General features: G+C 42.5%; 1 protein-coding gene across 3 annotated transcripts in view; it reads left to right on the top strand.

The window, feature by feature from the left end:
- The window catches only part of AGAP1 (ArfGAP with GTPase domain, ankyrin repeat and PH domain 1), a 392680-nt gene that overhangs the window by 333518 nt on the left and 38457 nt on the right, over nucleotides 1-20705 (top strand). For all 3 annotated transcript variants that reach the window (XM_075153786.1, XM_075153785.1, XM_075153787.1), the window contains 3 exons: nucleotides 5419-5573; nucleotides 7967-8057; nucleotides 14298-14520. In XM_075153786.1, coding sequence (XP_075009887.1) covers nucleotides 5419-5573; nucleotides 7967-8057; nucleotides 14298-14520 — 469 coding nt within the window. The remainder of the gene's footprint in view (nucleotides 1-5418; nucleotides 5574-7966; nucleotides 8058-14297; nucleotides 14521-20705) is intronic.

The following is a 20705-nucleotide window of genomic DNA, read 5'->3' as shown; positions in this document are numbered from 1 at the left end:
TGGCATCCAAATAAAACAACAAGTACATACGGCGGGGGGGGGTCTTAGTCCCTTGAGCTAGAAACCGACCTTTCATCACCAGTTTGTCACTCATGGGTAGCGATATAAAACAGTACCGCTGAAAAATTCTTCCAGTGGAACACAACCTTTATCAAGAGCTGTGGGCAACCGATAGCAGAGCTATATTGTCCTGATAGGGTTGATTTTCAAAACTAATTAGATTTAGACATTGGGTTTGGAAAGGGGAGAGAAGTATTAGCATAGTCATGCCCAGTGGGACATGGCACAAATATTTCCTTAATTGAGGCTGCTAATAAACATACTTATCTTCCAACTTGCAGGGATAATTTACACTAAGTGACAAAAGGTAAGGATAGTTAACATTATCTAGTACGTAAATAACAGGCGCCTTTGTTGTAAACAAATTGTATATTGTAAACATCTAATGTTGATTGCTAGGGCACCTCGGCAGTTTTTCATTCTCATCCTTTTGACAAGATGAAGGGTTATTAAGGAAGGGTGCTTGAGCAGAAGCGATTTTTGAGAGAGGGAGAAGGGCGTGATAAAAAGGGAGTTTAAATAGGTCTCAGTGTTACTTGAGGCAGGCTTGACTAGGTTTAAGCTGTAACCTCAACTCTTGAATATGCTGCACGGGTGTTTGAAATACACCGTTGAGAATCTTCTGGTTCTGCATTTGACTTCTTGTTTCTGGAAAGTGTTTCCTGTGTGAGTGGCATCATCCACCAGACGTGCACGGTGAGTTACTATTAATTAGCAGCAGCACCAGGATCCTCTGATGACAACTACCTTGGGCAAAGACGCAAATGCACAATCTGGCACCTAGTGAGAGAGGCTGGTTGGCCTGGAAGCCAGAAGATCCGATTTTATTCGTGATTCTGGCAAAATATTCATGTATGCCTATGAGAAATGCCTTAAGCCTGGCAAGTCTTTGTTTTATACCCATGGAAAAATAGAAATACTTTTTTGTTTAAAAGCAAACTGTTGGGATGGGTGTAATTTCTGTCTGTAGAGTGCCTGGTGGAAAGGGACCTCTGTCTTCTGTTGACTTCAAACTGTGCTTGTGGTTACCCACCACTGGTACAAGGTGTCGGTGGCTATTTATGCAATTCTTAATATTGAGAATAAAAGATGTGGAAAGTGGAAATGAACAAACTGATATATGCACACCATTTAGAACCGCTCTTACGGGATACCAAGAGGCGTAACTGCTTCTGGACATGTGTTTTCCCTACATTTCAGTAGACTTAATTGAGTTCTCTGGAACAAGTTATAGACTAATTGTATCCTGTAGTTATTTTCAGCGTAGTTCTCTAAATCTGATCTCTGTTACATACCATAAACACAGGCATTGGTACGGGAATGCAGTGAGACCATGCCTAAATGTTTGTTTTCCCTTGCTTCTAAGAAATTGTATATCTTGTTTTCCGTAAATGGGTGGGCTGTAGCAATGTCTGTCTTCTGGCAGAGCAAAATAAATGTTAACTTGAGTTAAATGCAGTAACTTTACTATGAAAAGGTAATGGCGAAAACAGTATATGCAGCATAAACGGTGGTACCGTGTAGCTTCTTGGAAGTGGTGTAGTGGTTTTCCTAAAATTCACTGATTGCATGCCCACTGCCACTGGTCCTCTTACAAAAAAAAAAAAAAATTACTTATGCTTTAGGTTCTATATCATCATAATCTTACAGTTTCAGCTCATTTCCCATCCTAGCCACCCCTTCCCACTTAAAAAAAAAAAAAGCAAAACAAACAACAACAACAACATTTTAGACATCTCCTGTTGATAATAACTTCCAAATGGAAATCAGTTGCAGCTGGTTCTTCGCACTTTAACCCTTTGTCTGCTGGCCTTCCAGGAAATAATTGATGACTGATTGGCCCATTAACCTTTTTTTAAAAAAAAAGTTTGACAGCCTGGACTTGTGTAATGAGGAGGGATTCCTAGTGAAATCAGGTTGATGGCTGAGTTGCTTGCCCCTGAGGATGCAAAATTAGCCCCGCGGGACCTCGTCTGCATAGAAACTGGACACAATTAGTGTAATATCCGGTGTTATTAATGTAGTTTGGAGTAATTGGGCAGGTTGATTTCGACAGGTTGATGGTGCTAAAATACTATTATAGTGGACCTTTCTATGAATAACTGTTAAACATGGAAAACTGTTTAATAAAATTTTGTGATTGGGCTCACAGGGATTTAAATAGCATAACCTATAATTTTTCTGAAGAGTAAAACTGAACAATTTCATTCTGCTGCCTAGATTTTCCTGTTCGTGTATGCGGTGATGAAGGACGTACACGGTCGCTACTCGTCTTTGGTAGGCATTGCCCTGTGGGTGACGCGGAGCAGGCGTTGCTGCTTTGTTTCACAGTTGTGCTTACAAAAAAAAATTTGGTGTATTTAAGCAGAAAATGTGTTACTGAACACGTCTTCAACTGGCACAGTTGCTTTTCGCTTGAGCTTTTTAGGGAGTAAATCTGAAGCTTCATCGGATGTAAGAGAGTGCAAACTTGTATGTTCTTAATGTATCATCAGCCGATGACCAAGTTTTCAGCTAACTTACTGATGAACGGAAAATGTCCTTCCAGCCCAGCCTTAAAACACACCGCAGCCCTTGTAACCGGCCGACCCGGGACATACTCACCGGCATGTTACGTGGACTTGGCGATCCCGAGCCACAAAGGCCGTGCAAGGTCTTTACAGCTTTTGTCACAGCGTCAGCTGGTCACAGCAGAAAAGGTCAGGAGATGAAACACGGGAGCCTCTCCTTGGGGAAAAGGAGACGCGGCGTGTAAAAGAGCAACCACGGGAAATGGCTGGAGGTGTTGCCTGAATAGCCGGGTTTGTGTCCTCTGCCATAGGTCTCCCGTAAGCAGGGGAATAACTTTGTGTAGCATTTCTGGAAAACAAAGCTTGCAGAGGTACCGCTGTGAAGACGGTATTTCAACCTCGCTTTTAAACGGGACGCTGGCTGAATTGCAGAGTTTATTTCTCATAAGCCCTTCTTGGGCAAACCAGCTTCATGTATATGATCAGGATTATTGGCAACTAGGAGATAGGAGGATTCAATGACGCTGCATCTTGATTGTATATATTTCTTTTAAGGTGTGGAATTGTAATGCTGGAAAGTCACCTAGTACTGAAATGCTGGGATGAACTGATACAGGGTTAGTGCAGAGAGACTCTTTAAAGATACACCATATGTACTTGTTGAGTATTAGTTATATACCACGTATACTTGTTGAGTTGTTATGCGCTGGAGAAGTCTCCTCTCTCGTGGTGCTCTTCTGTGTCTTTGCGCCCCTACGGGGCCTCCTCCCTGCTTGAACAGGAGGTGTGGGGGATTTTTAACTGGAGGTGGCAAGATGACTATTTTCTCTAGTAGGCAGCTCCTTCAGCTTATACCGAGCCTTTGGTTTACGTAGAAGTGGCATGGTGGATGGTCAGGGGAGAGAGGTGCAGGGAAAATACGATGCAGCCTGGAGCAGAGCTGTGGCTGGAGAAGGGAGGGGCTGAGGGAGAAGGGCGTGAGGTGCGGAAGATGGAGAGAGGCTGAAAAGGGCCCTTGTTACTGCATATTGCAGGATCCCGGCCGTAACAATACGCATGTCTCAGTACCACCCGCACTGAGTAATTTATATAGAAGGATTTTCTGAACATGTAGTGACCATCATTTGGAAATCCTCCTTTAGTAAGACTTCAGGAGTACAAAGTTTTATCGCTTAGAAGCCATCGAGAAGCCGAAGAATGATGAATTTCCTGAATTAGACTCTGCAGGGGGCTGCTTCAGGTGGGATTCAGTTTTTCATGTTCTCTTCCTTCACTGTCGTTCCCTGTTCTCGCCAACATATGCATTACTCTGCGTTTGCCTGTACCCTCCCCACGGACCATATGCCATACTGCTTCTACGTATGTAGAAGACCGTAACTGTGTTGTCCCACAAGAGACAGCGCACAGGACTGAACGTAATTTCCTTTATTGTTGAGTAATTCCTCTTACATCTTCCTCACAAACTCTTGAAAGCTCTGTTTGATAAATGTGGCTTTTTCCATGATTTAATCATAGCATTTTGGATAATGAGTCTACCTGTTTGTTTTTGACACAGTGTTGCTAAAGTGAAAAGCAGTTATAGTTGTACAGTTGCATCGTTTCTCTTATCTTTCTTTTCCCGCTTATCCCACACGCTATTTTTTTTTTTTTTTTAGTAAAACTGCTGCTTCATGCAGCTCATGCACCTGGAAATAACCTTCACCTCCGTGTTAATTCTCACCTCAAGGTGCAAAGTAACCGTTTGCTATTTTGGAGGGCATCATTAAAGCAGCGTAAGCACTGGCCTTGCTAGCATGGAAAACCAGTTGTCCCATAGGTTGAGAAAAATGACTGCCAGTGAGCAGCAGTTCTGTCTTTAAAGCTAGTGCTAGATTTGTCACTTATCTTTGCGTGCCTGTGGATGACAAGGTAATGCGGGAGTTTCATGGCTCTGAATATATAATAAGTCATTAGCAGACAAGCGAATGTAAATGCTCTTTCTAAAGTCCATTATGGCTGATGTTCACCAGAACTTTGTGCTCTATTATTCTGTTCCTTTCATGCTTCATGCATGCCCTTCCCAATTCCACTCGCTCTCTTTCAGCTTCCTTGATCTTTTTAATTTGACTTTGGTGTCCCATGTGTCGTTAGAGTATGTGTCCATTTAGTTCACTTCTGCTGGTATTTTCATATGCTGCGGTCCTCTGGCCTGAATACTTGTCCTTATACTCTAGTAGCCCTAAGGATATTTCGTTGACCCTTTCTGCTAGCTTCTCAGATCATTTTCTCATCTCCCATGTTGAATGTGAATGTTGAATAGGTTGAACTGATTTTAATCCTGTATTATAACCCAGTGTATTTATGCTGTAGACAAGAAAATGTACACATCCACTTTTAATATATCTGTGCATGTAAAAAACTGCTTGAAGGAAGAGGGTAAATGGTGAAACTTTCTGTATTGTCAGCTCTTTATAGTCCAGTCATCTTTTAAGTTATTTTGCGACGCACTTCGGTTTTTACATTCTGTAGCTCTTAGCACCTCAGGTTTAAATCTAAGTAATGCTTGTTAGCCACTTTGTGTTCGAGAAAGGTATAGACCCGATACCAAACTCACAAACGGACACAGGAACTGAATATTTACCCAAAACAGTACTTTATCTGCATAACATTTGGAGAGAAGAAGCAGTGGATCCACAAGTCGTTTTCTGGTGCGTTGTGCAATTGCAAGGTAGTTGGCTATATCTAGCCTCAAACCTCCCATGTCCAGACCTGCGTTTGCTTGTTACGTTGCAGAAATGCTCATCAGACGGGATTGTTTGAGCCTAGCTATCGACTTAAAACTTTTCTTCCTCTTGCGTGTTTTTTTCAGAACAAGAAGAAAACTTTGAGTTTATCATTGTCTCTCTCACCGGCCAGACTTGGCACTTTGAAGCTACCACATATGAAGAAAGAGATGCGTGGGTACAAGCCATAGAGAGTCAGATCTTGGCCAGTTTACAGTCATGTGAGAGCAGCAAGAACAAGGTACGGTGCACAGAGTAATACTGAAAATAAGAAATGGGTGGATGATCGTTAAGATGAAAGCAAAATCAAGAACTCTGAATTTTAAACCTGGCCTCCTAGAAACATGCATGTATTACGCACACGACAGAGCAGCGTTAGAGCTTCCTGTATATCTCATATTTCAAGACAGCTGATGCTGTAGCCTGTTTTACAGTTTATTTTTTACAGCAGTTGAATTGATGGAGCTCCTGGATTATCTGTTTTGCCTTCAGTATTGCTCTTTAAAATTGCGACTGAAGCTTGGGGCTAGGTCATGGACTCCCCCTGCTGAGTTGTTGGGCAGCGTACTCACTGCGGCAGCTGCGGGTTTGTTTCGGGTTAGAGGTCTGCGGAAGGCCCTTGAGGAAAAGCCTGTCTTGGAGAAGAGTGGAGGCAGACCCAAAAACTACCATATTTACTAGTCAAATCTCTAGTTAAATCTACTAAGCTCCTGCATGGCAAAATTTAACTACGTGTTCTGGTTGGCCTAACCAGAAATGTGGGGTAGCATTCAGCCATAGGACTCTGCCGTGATGAAGTAATACAAATCACAGAAATCGAAATTAAGCTATTGCTTATTTGTGTCTGTTGCTTTACAAAGCATATGCACAATTTTTCTTTTCTTTAATTACACTGAATTAAATTTTTATGGTTTTCTGCCTTAACTAATATAACAGAAAGCTAATCCAGAAACAGTTCATCAAAGCTTTTTGGAGGAAGATGACCGTTGTCTGAGAGGTACAGGCCTTCTACCTTGCAATGCTTTTATATGATGACAGAAGTAATTTGTTCTCCTTTCCTGTCAAAATAAATAAATACATGTTTAAAACCTGAGACTTCTTCAGCCATTGCTTGTTTTTGGAAGGGCAAGAGAACATCTGCTTCTTGAGTCTCTGTGCTTGCAAACACTTCACAACTAGAGAGCAAGGTGTGGAGTGGTAGTGGAGGGAGAGAAGTGAGGAGTAATTTTTCAGACCTATAGATCCTTTAACATTATCCACTTAACAGATGTCTTTAATGATTTTATATTGCAAGGAGGAGACTCGTATTTTGAAATGAATGCCTGTTTTCATTGCCCTGATCTACCAGAGTAGATCAGACACCAGTAATTATCATCATCATAATATAATTTACTTCCCATTTTGTTTAAAAAAATTATTTATTTCCAATACGTGTTTCTGAGGTAGAGAAAAATGACTGCTTATATGTTTTGTTTTTTTTTCCTTTCATGGATTTACGCATTCGACTATGTGCGTTAAGGGAGCAAAATAGAGGAAATGTGTGCACTAACACCTACATAAAAATACTAATACAAAAGAGGATAAAGTGTGGCTGGTAACATTTACTCTGCGGTACCCACAGAGAAGATTGGCCTTTGTGCATATTAAATATTCTTTTGAAAGGGAGAATCCGTTGATAAGATTATGCGTGTACAGGGAGCTTTTTGGGTTATATATTCAACCCGCTACAATATTCAGAGAGGTTTTTTTTTTTCTCTAAAGTATTACTGAGGTCTCAAAACATGTCAGAAGAACTAGCTGGAATAGCAAAGTGTAGTTAGTTGGGCAGGTTTAGTAGGTGTCCTGTTGATAGATCAGGAGGACATATCTCCACATGGCCATACTTAAGACCTGGTCCTCATCCTGTTTAAATCAATTTGTTGCAAAGAGTGCATTATTTGGTACAGCTAACAATTTTCTTCTCAGAAAGCCCACAAAACAGTTTGGTTGGGTAGAGCTGAACTACTTGTACATCGTGACAGTCTCTCCAGGTCCAAGTAGAGGAGGTCATTGGCAGGTCATCGTGTAGAAAATTTAAATGGGAGCCGTCTGATTAAATCTGACCTTTTGATGATAAAAAGGTTTCAGTTGCTTTTGCAAACCATCCCTTAGTCTTCATTAGCAAAAGCATAAGCATCAATAAAAGAAATTGATTTTATAAAATCATATTCTTATCTAATTTATCTCAAGAAGTAAACCTACACTGTGACCACTTTACTTGTGAATAGCAGGGTTCATTTTGAAACTGGGTTTTCCTCTGCACAGTCTCCCCACTTGTTAGAACCCAGACTGGACACCCCAAAACACTGGGAGTAGTGGGCAGGCTGGAGAGAGCCGTGGGAGAAATCCTGAGCTGTCAGAAACACGGGAGGAAAGAGGAGCCCCTGCTTGGCAGGCGTGGACTTGCAGTACTTGGAGATGCCAAAGGATCAGTATTTCTTGAGAGGCAACCCAAGGACTTGGGTTCCATGATCACGTTCATTCAACCTTGGTCTAAGCTTTGGGTTTTGCTGTTTGTTCAGCTGACAGTGTGTCACCTAACCCTTTTTATTGGGTTCTTATTTGTGGCTTATGCATTTCTTTAAATCTACGCAGTCCCGCCTGACGAGTCAGAACGAGGCCATGGCCCTTCAGTCCATAAGGAACATCAGAGGCAATTCCCACTGCGTGGACTGCGAAGCACAGAGTAAGTACGGCCTCTTGGCTTCAGAAAATGGACCTTTTCTTGGCCAAGACTACTTCTTGGCCAAGACTTAGGTGAACACCCGCCATGGGCTTTTGTCTTTTCCGGTATTACATTCCACATGTTGTTTGAACGTTTCTTCTTCATTATGGAGTTTGCTTAATCGGACTTATTTTATGTTAATTCATACTTAATATGTACTATGTCAGATGCATCCTAATTTTTTCCCCTTGTTGTTTCACATGCCACTTTAAATGTCAGCATGTCTGTACTTTCCTTTGAAGCAAAAGAAGTTTGCTGTTTGACATCCGTTACTTCCTTTTTCCTCCTGTTTTTCATGGAGAGGGCATGTGTGCCATGGTAATATTTTCAAAGAGGTAGAGCTTGATCAGTGTTTTTTTGGTTTGGTTTTTTGGTGGTTACTTGTCAGAAGAAACCAAAGTCATTGCCCATTATATCTGGATACTAGAAAACTGATTTGGGATTTTTTTTTTCTCCCCTTTGTGTTTCTTTCCCTTTTTTTACTTTTTTAAAACATATACTTAGTGTTCAGGAAAGTGTTCTCAAGAATACTTTGAGCTGCGGTTCACCTCACTAACCCCAGCTGAGGTCATTATTCTGGTGCTCTTTAGTTCCAGGGGTTTGCAACAAAGCCACAGAAAGGAAGTACTCTTGCTCTAAAGCAATTAGTTGTAGAAGCAGAAAGATTGAGAACTTGTGCATTTTCATTTCTTTGATATTTGAAAGTCAGAACTTTTCTTGTGATTTTTACATGTGCTTAAAATGGAAAAATATTCATTTATTTTTCTTTGGGTATAATTTTTTTTTTAAGACTTTCTGTTCAGAATTTTGACTGCAGGTCTAAGCTATTCTAACATCCCAGTTAACTTTAAAATGAACATTGATTTGGAAGTGCAAGTGCTTTTGCATGACTAATTTGCTATCTGTATAGTTAGCAATTTAGCCGATTCAGTCATCCACCAAACAAACCTATTATCCCCTGCCTCATCCTCAGAAGGCTTGAAGGGAAGGTGGTTAGCACATTAACAGCCATTTAAAATAAAAAAGATTTTTCCATACATCAAAATGTTCTTCACATGATTTTAATTGCTTCTTTTGAAAACCGTCAGATATTCGCATGCCGTCCATAGGAGATGGATGAAGATCAAAGGCAGCTGCCCTGTCCCCGGCGGTTCAGCAGGCAGGGATGTGAGCCCTGGCCGGACCAGGCTTTGAGCACCAGGACTGAGATGCTATCAAAACAGCTTGTTGGCCTGCTGGAGGGAGATCCCAAAGAGAGATTTCACAGGGACTTTTCACAGACAGAGAGAAATAATAGCAACGTGGATAAATTAAGGTCTTTACATCCCACTGGCTAGTAATCCAGCAGGTGATAAACAAGGGAAAATGTTGGTTTGGCTGGTATTTTAACATATACAGCCCAAAGACTCTTATTTATTAGAGTTCTTTCATATTGACCTGGCAGTCATTCAGATTTACACCAAAGCTTTGATATAGTACAAGTAAAAGGCATATAAGATGCTGTGCTGTGTACGAGAAGGACGGGGTCTTCAAGTGACCTAGAATGTATATTTAGCTCATTTGAAGTACTCGCTGCTGTCTGTGCGCAGACCGCAAGGGGAGCGTTAGCGATTCCTGCTCCAGTCTCTCTCTACAGCTGTGGGTGGCATTTTCCCAGACCCTGCTAAGTGGTCACCCAGGCAGAGTGGGAACGTGCAATCCCTTCACTGCAGACGACTTCCCACACCCACGCATGTCCTTTCGATGTATCCGTGATCCGTTTCGGCTCTGCCCAGAGCCTGCACTGTCCCCAAGGTGTGTTTCTCTCCCCAGTCTTGCACGTACCCCAGGATTTATGCAGCCAAGCTGGATGTTTAATCAGGAAAATGATTGTGCAAGAAAGCAGCACTTTCCCCCCCCCGCCTTTCAGCCAGGTTGTTTTTCATCCAGATTGCTTCACGGGTCAAGCTGGCCACGCGTGCACGGTGCCAGCAGAAGGGATGTGCCAAGAACATGTTGCTGAGAGAGGGCAGGGTGGGACTGCCCTTTTTGGCAACACTCAGCGCTTGGTTGTGTAGCTTTTTGGGGGGGAGTGATTTTGGAATCTCAGCTGGAACCTCTCTTAATTGTTCGCATTCTTGGAGATGATTTAGACCCTCTTTGACTTTTCTTGCCATTTGGTCTTCCTAATTTTAAGTCCACCATCTTTCCTTTTGAAAAATTTGAGATATTTCCAAAGCGATGTATCTTAAAATATAAACATGCACATGAGGTGAACCTCAGCCCGCTGCTTTTTCTGCCAGGCTTTGCTTTATTTCCTTCTCTCCCTTTCTGCCTTGCCTGGGCAAGTCCTTACCCCTGGAGCACTTAGCATCACAAACACCAGCGCTCCTGTGGAAAGCTTACGTAGTTTGCATCTTCACAAAGCCAGATGTTTGGGAGCAAAGGAATATGAGATGTTGCTGTCCCTCAGCTCTATTCAAGAGCCATCAATCTTCCACTTCAGAAGTCTCATTCTTCCTCTTTCTAGAGCTCTCTGCCTTTTTAGCACTTCATCCCAGCACTTTGTTTCACCAGGGAATTTCTGCCTTGTTGTATGTTAATCGGCAGCGGTAGTACCAGCAGCAGCTGTGTGCCACCAGCCTTCTGGCCCTTTGGTCTCAGGCTGAAGTTTTTAAGTCCTTTTTTTAACGTTCCCATCCCAGAGCAATAGATGAGGCAAAATGCTCTTTAGATGCTGGAGTTTTTGCCCAAGAAGATCTCATTTCGTGTTTCAGAAGGAAGCTGATGTTGCCTTTTCCCAGAGCATTGGAGTCCCAGTGCTGACTTCTGTCTGGAGGAGGCTCTGAAGATGGTCAAATTGCTCAGGCAAACTCAGCTAAATTCCTGCCCCCGAGGATTTTAGCTCTTCCAGTCTTACTGCTTAAAGAGCAGATGAGAGGATAAATATGAGTCACTCTTTCAAGATATTTGGAGAGCGTGGAATATCACATCTTTTCTGTTGTAGAAGAAAACAGGGAGGGAGAGTCTCATCGTAAGTTTTCCAGTCCAGGAGTCTAATAACTTACTATGGTGTATTTTGTATTTGAGAGCCAAACACTGAAGTAATAATTTGGGTGGCTCTGGGAAGCCTGTCAGACCCATCACAGGATTCAATTTTATATACAGAATAGGAAAAAAAAAAGCTTTTAAAGAATAGAAAAGGTGTAAACTTTTCTCTCTTTTTCTGCAACTCTTTGCAAGATGCTCTCGCCCCCTGCTTCTCCTTCTTGCCCTGGCTCTTCTGCTCCTCCCTGCTCCTCTTCTGCTCAGCCCAGCACTATCTTGCACGTGCTGAACTCATCAGGATTTAGCATGGCAAAGCATTTCATCAGCAACCTCATGTCCAAAGGGATGAAGAAGGTGGTGGGGAGGGGTGGTTCTCCTAAAAGAGCTGTTCCAAGAGCTTTCACCTTCAAATGCACTCAATCTGATTGAGGTGCAAGTCAAAGTGGCGAGGGGGTTTTCAGAGAAGGAGAGAACGAAACACCGTTAAGAATATGGGCAGCTTAAAATTGTAATCTGGGAATATTCAGTGATATTTAAAAGGTCATATTTGTTTGACAGATTGTAAGTAAAACAAAGGAAACTAGCTGTATAGCACCTATAGCTGCATTGAATGGGCTTTTTCCTTCTTTTACCATCAAATTTGGATGTATGTATACTGGAGAAAAGCCTGCCACGTACTTGTAAGTATTCTGAGCATCCTCCAATTCCAAATTACTCTTAGCATCAGCAGGAGAAGTGAGCTAATTTTTGATCATCTAAAAAAAAGGGAAAAACCAGCTTGAATAGTTGTGGCTTACGAACCACGTGTGGTTCCTTTCTGTATAAATCAGTGGTAACAAATTTCAAGCATGAGATTTGAAAAGCGCTCAACTACGTACGGGAGGAGGAAGATGCAGATAGGAGCAGTGAACTGAAAACAAGGACATCCCTGAGCGTGTAGTTTACAACAGCTTGCCTTTATTATTGGTGGGTAGTGACTTCTGTCACCTAGCATACCTCATTTTGAGGACAATTTTTCATGTGCATACCTGATGTCATAACTGACATCATGTCAGTTTTTTCCCAGAATCCATCGGACAATGCCACTTGTCCAAGCTCCTCATTAGAGCCCTGTCTTGCTCCGCGTTACTCAGTTGTAACCAAGATCAACAAGTCTGGTTTTTCACTGGATGTCTATAATGAGTTCAACACTTGCCTTTCCTAGTTTGCCACCTTCAAACTCAGCTGTGTGTTGTCAGATCATTGAAATTTAAAATACTAACTTGACAAAATTTCATGTAACTTCTTGGTTATCGCTTTGGTGGACTACTTCAATCGTACCAGCACTGTCAATTGGAAGTAGGTGAATATTTAAAAAATTTGTTCAGTAAAAGATACGCTAGATGTGCTTCAAGTACACAGAGATATTTGAGAGGGAGGTCAGGTCCTTAACATCAGTTCTGTTAGAATAATTGGAAAAATATTAATCAGTATTTTTCCTCTTGCTTCGTTCTGAGTTTGTGCTTCTTTGAGCTCATTGCACTTTTTATTTTTGTGAAGATAACCCTGGCCTTTGCAGATCAGGGGCAGAGATTTCATTCCGAGACACAGTTTGCAGATTTTAAATGATTATCTGCTCTGTTTAACCTTTTACCGACAAATTAGTATTTTGGGATTTTTAGTGTGTTTCACATACACTACTGGTTCCCCCACTGGCAAGCCACCGAAAGTAACTGGTGGAGGTGTCCTGAAGAAATACGCAGGAAAGGAGATTGCCATGGTTGTTTTACCAAGGACTTGGAAAGCATGGAAGGAGTTTTGTCTCACCTTATTTTTTTGAGATCTGAAATGCTCTATATTCCTAGTGTAAGACTTGGTATGGACGGGAACTTTTTAAACAGATCTGTTTATCTGCTCAAGTGAATTAAGATGGGGGATTTTTCTTGTTGGGGATATTTTTAGATTTCTAAGGACTGACTGAAAAATGTAAATCAGTGCCTTCAGTGAAATGTGGGACTTTGCAGTTGAAATTATCTGCTTTCCTTTCATATTTTTTGTCCAAACGTGACATGGCAAAGAACTAGGAACTATGTTTTGTTTTCACATATTTTAGCTGCCAAAAATAACTTTTCGATTTTGGGTTACATAAAATAGAAATGAGTCTTTGGATGAAATTTCCCTGAATGGAAGGGGACGCTGGCAATTCATTTTCTATCAGCTCTAGATTTTATTTAGATTTGAATAAAAATTGCCTGCCCTCTCAATTAATCACGATTTTCCTGCTTGGCATTCGTGATAGCCTACTAGTTCTTTGGGAGGCCCAGGGTAAGGCGAGAAGAAAAGATCTGACAGCAGGGGGGAGAAAAAAAAGCCACCAAAAATTCCTCCCATATGTCTTTCATTGCATTTGTTAAAATGCATGTTTGTTGGAGAGAGAGCGATTCATACAAATCTAGATTCAAATAACACAGGACAGTGACAAAAAAAGTGAACCATCTTGGGAAATGACTTTGAATTTCCCGGCTTTTGTCAGGTTTGTCACAGCCTTATCGTTTGTGGGGTTATTTTTGTGTGTGTGTATGTCGGTGGAATCCTTCTGGCTCGTACACTAAAACTGGAGCTGTTCAAAGTATCACATTTTCATCTTAGTACTTATCTCCCTGATCTTCGAGATGAAAACATACCCCATAGTGTGTTAGATGTAAAAGCCATATGTAGGTGATGATATAGATGGTTATTAAGGGAGTTGATATAGTTAGCAACAGAGACATGGTATCTAGTCGCTCCTTTTTTTTTTCCCCTCCTTTTTCCCTTGTAATTGGCTACGAGTGGCTCTAGATTCCTAAGGAGGGGCTTTCTCCACTACTTCATCATCAGCTGCCTGCCACTGCGTTTATATTTTCTTTGTTTCTTCTTTTCTCTCTAATTCATATTTTTCTTTTGGCTGAAGGTGGAATGATACATCTTTTGAGACCCCCCCCCTCCACAATTTTTTTTACTCCTTGAGGGTTTCTCAGAAGGGTTTGTATTTCCCCAGGGCAAAACTGACCCTTCTGGAAGACCTTCCAACTGTGCTTTTGGACAGGACATCTGCATTTTTTTCCCCCGGAGCCAAAATCTTTATCCACAAACGTTAACTAGAAAGTTTTGTTAGGTGTTCCATTGTACTAACTGTGTGTGTCCCATTTCCTGTAGACCCCGACTGGGCCAGCTTGAATCTGGGAGCCCTCATATGTATCGAATGCTCAGGTATACACCGAAACCTTGGCACGCACCTCTCCCGGGTCCGCTCTCTCGACCTGGATGACTGGCCTATAGAACTCATCAAGGTGATGTCTTCTATCGGGAACGAGCTGGCAAACAGCGTCTGGGAGGAGAGCAGCCAAGGCCATATGAAACCTTCGTCAGACTCCACAAGGTAGGCTTTCCTACTCCACAAGGTAGGCTTTCCTACTCCATCTCACCGTGGCACGCAGCGGGCAGGTAGTACGTGATACTGCACGTGGCCGAGGCTGTAAGCTATGAGGACATAAATCCTCATTTTGGCATTGCAGTCAGAGGTGGTAGGGCGTTACAACGTTTTACAACCTGGACTTTTAAAATTCTCCCTTGAAGTAAACCTTGTAAAAATCATTACGTCTATATATCTTCCCTGCGTGCCCGGGAAGAACGTGTGTCAAAGGGGGGGTTGTCAAAAGTTGAGTGACCCCGTTACTTTTTCACTTTTGTGAAGGTTTTCTCAGCAGCTCTATAATTTTTTTGTTCAATTGACTGACCGACAAAACAGCGGGAGATTGAAACCCTCCCGCCTGGTTGTTCCTCAATCTGAATTATACTGTAATGCCTGCCTTGTTTCGGTCAGCCACAAAGTTCCTGGCTCTTGAACTATCAGTTTGTGATTAATAATCTGCCTTCAATAGTTCAAGCTCACCCAGAATTTGTACCTGGCCGTCAGGTCTTTGGGTTCTCATCATAAATGTTGAAAGTCCTGCTCACTGTGGACTTGCTTATTTTTTTATCTGATACATGTGAAGGCGTAAGTTGATGGGGGAGTGTGCGTTTCCTATGAGAACAGTATTTTACCTACCAGTCATAGCTCAGCACAGTGAAAAACTTTCTGCGATGCGTTGTCCAACCAAAAGCTAAAGGGTTTTTTATGCATAATTTATCTGATCGGTGTCAGAGGAGGAGGATGTTCTGAAAACACAAAATGGCAGTGCTAATAGTTATAACTAAGGTATTGGCTTGGGGGAAGCAGAGTGACCTCTGGCAGACTGCGTTTCAGCAGGAGGGTCCAGGCAGGAGAAAGACCTTCTGGAGTACCTTGCGCAGCTGGGCCAATCTTTGAAGTTGTCTTCAAAAGTGCCTTGTAATTGTCTTAGGGCGAGCTCCAGGGGAGCAGCCTGCATCCGAGCACTGGTCGGTCCCCAGGTAGCAAACGGCACGATGGAGGTTTAGCTCTCAGTGTTTGCCTCCTGCATATGAGAGAAATCGGAAGGAATTATATTCTGATTTTGTTTATATATATTTCTGGATCCTGTGAAGGATCAAGTGAAATTATAACCTGGGAGCGTATACCTGGGCCACCTCCTGCAGTGTAGGAGTAGGTTTGTACTGTTGTCTGTAATAAAGTTAACTGTTTCTTATTGCATCATTTTGTTAGCACTGAAAAATGAATTTGTGGTGCCACCTTTGGTTCATCTTCGAGAATGAAGCCAGTACATTAATCAGGCTACTTAGATGAATGACTATGCATATAAAAATGTTCAGGGAGACCTACACAGAGATTTTGTTCATACATAAACAGTATGTCTGCTGTATACATGTGTATTATTAGACAGCTAATATAATGATTTAATCGGGTAGATTGAAATCAACTTATTGCTGCCTTTCAGTCAGCAGTATTACTTTAATCCAGAGATCTTATATTGTTGCAACTAACAAATATATGTTGCTCCTTACTGCTGAGGTGAGCTGGAGAGGTACCTCAATTCTAAATACTTTTAAAAGGAAAAGGCATACACTCAATTGGATTTTTTTTTTTAAATATTATTTTAGTATACATGTGATACAGATATTATCATGAAAAATCTAAAATACATGTGAATGTGATGAAAAGAGCCATCCATTTGAATTAAATTATTCAGGTTTTTATGTAAAACTCAGGAAGTGAGTTTTACTTATAGAAAATCAACTTTGTTCTCTTTGTATTTCACGCTCAGAGCTTGTTTTAATTCTTCTTTGTTTCTGTACATCTTCGTGTTTACATTCAGCTGTTTATGTTTGTCAGTGACATAATTGCACTTCTTTTGCTGGACAGTAACATTTTTGAACAAAAGGTATAAAGATTCATTTTATAAATATGCATTTCCATCCGTGTGTCGGAGTGCTCACTTACGTGATGGAAGAGCTGTTAGAAAAAACAGAATTAAGATTATGTGAAAATTTTCCCACAAAGCAATTGTAACCTTGCTTTGCTACTCCCATTTTTTCCGCTGTTTGCAGCGGGGACTGAAGTGATGTTTTTCACATAAATATCTGAAAGGTCTGCTTTTTGAAAGTGTGCGCCTCCTTTTGTACTTTACTTTGGTCTTTACTAGCATCATAATCCTTCTGTCTAAGATGTGGCAAGAAAATAAGTTCAAGGTCTTTAGATATAAGTTATGCATTCCGTTTTCTCGCTGCTGTTTGTAGTTTTGCATGAGGAATCCTATCCGAAGCAGCTACAATGGACCTGAAGTGGGGTTAAACAAACCCCCCCTTTTTTTGATGTTGAGGGAGTGAAGGGGGAAGAGGCAACTGAAGTTGAGGGACTGGGGGAAGAGGCAAGAAAGTAAGCAAGTAGGAAGATGACTGGGGAGCTGAGATGTGGAGTTCTGGTGGAGGAGGGATGGAGGGAGTCCAAGGAGATTTGGAGATCAGGGAAGAAAGAATCATTCAGCAAAACTTCTTCTGAAGGGGAAGAGAGCTGATAGCTAGTGTTGGGAGGCTGTTCCTGCCCACGCTGGTGTCTCTGGGATCAGCTGGAGTCTGAGAGCTGCTATATGCAGAGGTTCACGCACTCAACATGCTCCCGCTCTAATGAGTTCTCTTCTCACCAGAACCCCATCAGATGGGAGAGGGGAGTACTCCAATGTTTTCCTCCAAGTTTCTCCTGAACCTGTTCATATCCCCGTTCCCTTCTGCAGCCCCGCTTACTGCATCTGTCCCTCATAGTGCTCCCATTTTCAGTTCCACTACATAAACTCATTAATCCACCCTCCACAGCTTTCCACATGTTTGCTCAGACCTTCAGGCTGTGCCTGCAAGCAAAGTGTTGGAAACACAAGAATAGAAGATTTCTTAACCGTTCCCCCAACTGATTCAAAGGCTTAGCACAAAGCATCAGTAAAAGACCTTGGACAAATACAGTCTTCTCACGTGTTTCTTTATGAGAGGCATGTCTTTTAACTCTTCTGTCTCCACTGCGCTCCCCCCACAAAGCACCAAAAGTTGTCAGCACAATGATGGACCCTCTGTTAATAGACGTTTGTAGAGGGGATCAGACATACATGGGTTTCACCACTTCATGTGGTGTCTTTCTATTGGAGATGAAGCCATCGGTGGAAACGCACAAGCTTTCCAGTAGAAAAAAAAGAGTTATTGACTGCTCCACAAATACTGAATCTGTTGGGCTGGGAGGCTCGAGGAGCATTCACATGCTGGACTAAAAGGAACCTGGAAGTCTTGACATGGCTTCAGAAGCAGTCCCTTCAGCCTGGGGGAAGCTAGCACTGATCACTGAGTCATTGCAGTGGCACCCCACGCGTTTCTGTTGAGTAGAGGGAAGGGTGGAGAGACCCAGGGAGACCGATGTTTTGCAGGAGGGGTTGCCAAATGGCTACTTGGAGGCCACGGCATAATTAAAGAGGCTTACTCAAGAAAATGTCACCAATATTTACAAAAATAGAGATATGCTAGGCTTTGAGTACAGCTAGCATTTTTAATTTTGTACACTCAAAAATAAGTTAAATATTATCAAACGTAAACCACGTCAAACATACCATACCGCAGTCCTTTCCTAGCCCACTCAAATTCACTTAAAACTCTTTCTCCAAGAATGTCATGGGGAAAGATAAACCTAAAAATGTATTTTGAAGGTCAGAAAGCCTCTGAGATCGGAGGGTGTGAACTCAAAGCCTGAGAGTTTTGTAGCAAAAGGCATGACTCCTGTTACTTTCATCAAGGAAATATATTGCCCAGGTACGTCCTCTGATGTTAACACGTGCCAGGTCTCATAAAGTCTGAGAGGGAGCTTATAAAATAAGCAGATCTCTAGGTCGTTTGGTGCCTCTGGATCAAAAGCAACACCTTGGATGGCCTCTAGCATTAAACTGGAAGGCGGCGCAGGTGCAATGGGATCCCCAAGGAAGCGGTGTAGAGTAAAGCAGTAGCACGAGGCAAAGTTCAGACTGAGGGTGTCGGCGTGATTACGGGGAGGAAAGAGGAATAAACACGAGCTCCCGGTGAGCATGAAAAGTTGGCGAAGCGGCAGAAAACCCAACCGCGGGCGAATACGTGCATGTGAAAGGGAAAGGGGACCAGCTGGCCTCTGAGCGGTGGTGACGGTGGGTCCCTGATTAGGTCAGCTTTGGAAGGCTGATAATTGGTTCCAGCAATTACCGGCAGCCCTGAGAACCGCCGCTCAAACTTCGGGAGCCCTGTGACAAATTGAAGCTGACTGCTGGTGAAGGAGTATCGACTTCCCATTTCTAAACAGGGGGATCATTAGTCAAGAAAAGCATCTTTTAATTACTCGCAGGAAGGGAAAAAAAAAAAAGGAGGAAAAAAGGAAAAAGATCTTTCAGTATGGATCCTGCAACAACTGCCATTTTTTTTCCAAGTGTATTCAATATTAAATTTATTGTCTTGGAGGGGAGGGTGTGAGCAGGGAGAGTTTGCCTGCGGTCCCTCCTTCGGTAACGTGGGTTTAATTTGGAGTGAGAAGTCAAATTAGAGTAAATCAATGTTGCGACAATTAACTGGGTCTGGGGATGAGATCAGGATTTTCCCCTTTAATTGCTATTGATACTATTTAAGCACACTCTTAAAACATTGATTTGGAGTGGTGCGACATGGGAGTAGCTCAGTGAGGCAGAGGCAGAACCGCTCCATGGAGGAATGTTGGAGATGTGGTGAAGCCAGCTTGGGGAGTCTGCGCCATGTTTCGCTTGGGCCCTTTGCACTGGTGTGTAGATCTCCTACCAGATATTCAGCTTTCTTCTGGACACACCTCACGTGCTTTCCTTTCCCCATGTGGCTTCTGGTTTTTAGACTTGCTTGCCACCGTCGACTTCCTAAGATATTGTTGGCCTTTTCCAAATGAGATGAGCTGCCACCATCCCTCTGCCTGCTCCAAGAGGTGATTATCTGCTCCCTCGCCCTCACCCTCTTTCTCTGAGTTCCCAAGGGCTCCACCTTGGTCTCGTTGGGAGTGCTGGGACGTGCCAGCGACGAGGCCACCTCCACCAACTGGAAGCTGCTGGCCGAGAGGAGGGAGGGCAGCGTGATATCCAGGCACATCCCAGCCATGCTTTTTGTTCTCCTGCTGAAGCAATGCTGAGTATTTGTATTAGCTATGTGCAGACCTTAAAGTTGAAGGGCTCCACCATTTCAGCGTCTTTTTGAGAATATTCCTAAATAGAAAGAACCTCCATCCCCATTAAAATGTATTTTTAAAGTGAGAGGTGAGCGGTAAGTAGGAGCTCAGGCGTAGTTTTAAGCCCTGCCGAGGCAGCCCCAAGCAACAGCTCTTTAAATGCAGCTTGGAGGTTGGAGCATCTGCTGCAATTTTGCTTAGGTAGTCTGTTTGCATAGCAGTCACCCTGTTTATTCTGGTTACCAAAGGTTATAAGAAAATAAAGAAGTTCTTAACGCCGTCTGAGAAGTCTGGAGTTGGGAGCCGGCAGCATCGGGAATTGACTTTCACCTTAAGACGTAAGATCTAGTTTGATCCTTCGCTCACTAATGAACTGAATTTAATGGTGTCAGAAAAAACATTATGCAGCTCGACTATATTTAGCAGGCTTTTACAATCCTAAGCTGAAGCCTGGCTTGCCATTTCGAGGCTTGCGTCCGCTATGCTGAGCGTGCACTGGTTTCTGGGGGATAACTGGGGAGCGACTTCCATGAAAAATATTAAACCGTGCCTTCTTTTTTTTGTAAAAATAATTATTCCTTCGTTATAGACAGTACAGATAAAGGGCAAGCCCAAGGAAACTTGAGTAGTTAAGAAGCCGGTATCGTATCCTGAATCTTGTAAGGATGCTCCACTTCATCTCTCTCCCATTTCTTGTTCCTTTTGGCCATCAGATTGCTGTTATAGTCCTGTTGGTCTCCGATTCCTGGCATAAGGCTGCAGCGTTACAAATGGGGCCTGGGGGAACATCAGTACCTCTCTATCCGCAGTTGTCAGGTCTGGTTTCTTAGCGGTTCTTGGCCTGATGAGGTCAGTGTTTTGTGCCTTTTGAATGCTCCTCCATGCTTGACACCTTTCCCATTTCAGAGGTGGGGGAAGGGTGTTTTTAAAAATAAATAAATAAATAAATAAATAAAAAAAAAAGA

This window comes from Calonectris borealis, chromosome 6 (assembly GCF_964195595.1).
Source record: "Calonectris borealis chromosome 6, bCalBor7.hap1.2, whole genome shotgun sequence".
NCBI classification, from domain to species: domain Eukaryota; kingdom Metazoa; phylum Chordata; class Aves; order Procellariiformes; family Procellariidae; genus Calonectris; species Calonectris borealis.
The sequence above is the reverse complement of the archived record's forward strand: the minus strand, read 5'-3'. Positions and strand labels throughout refer to the sequence as shown.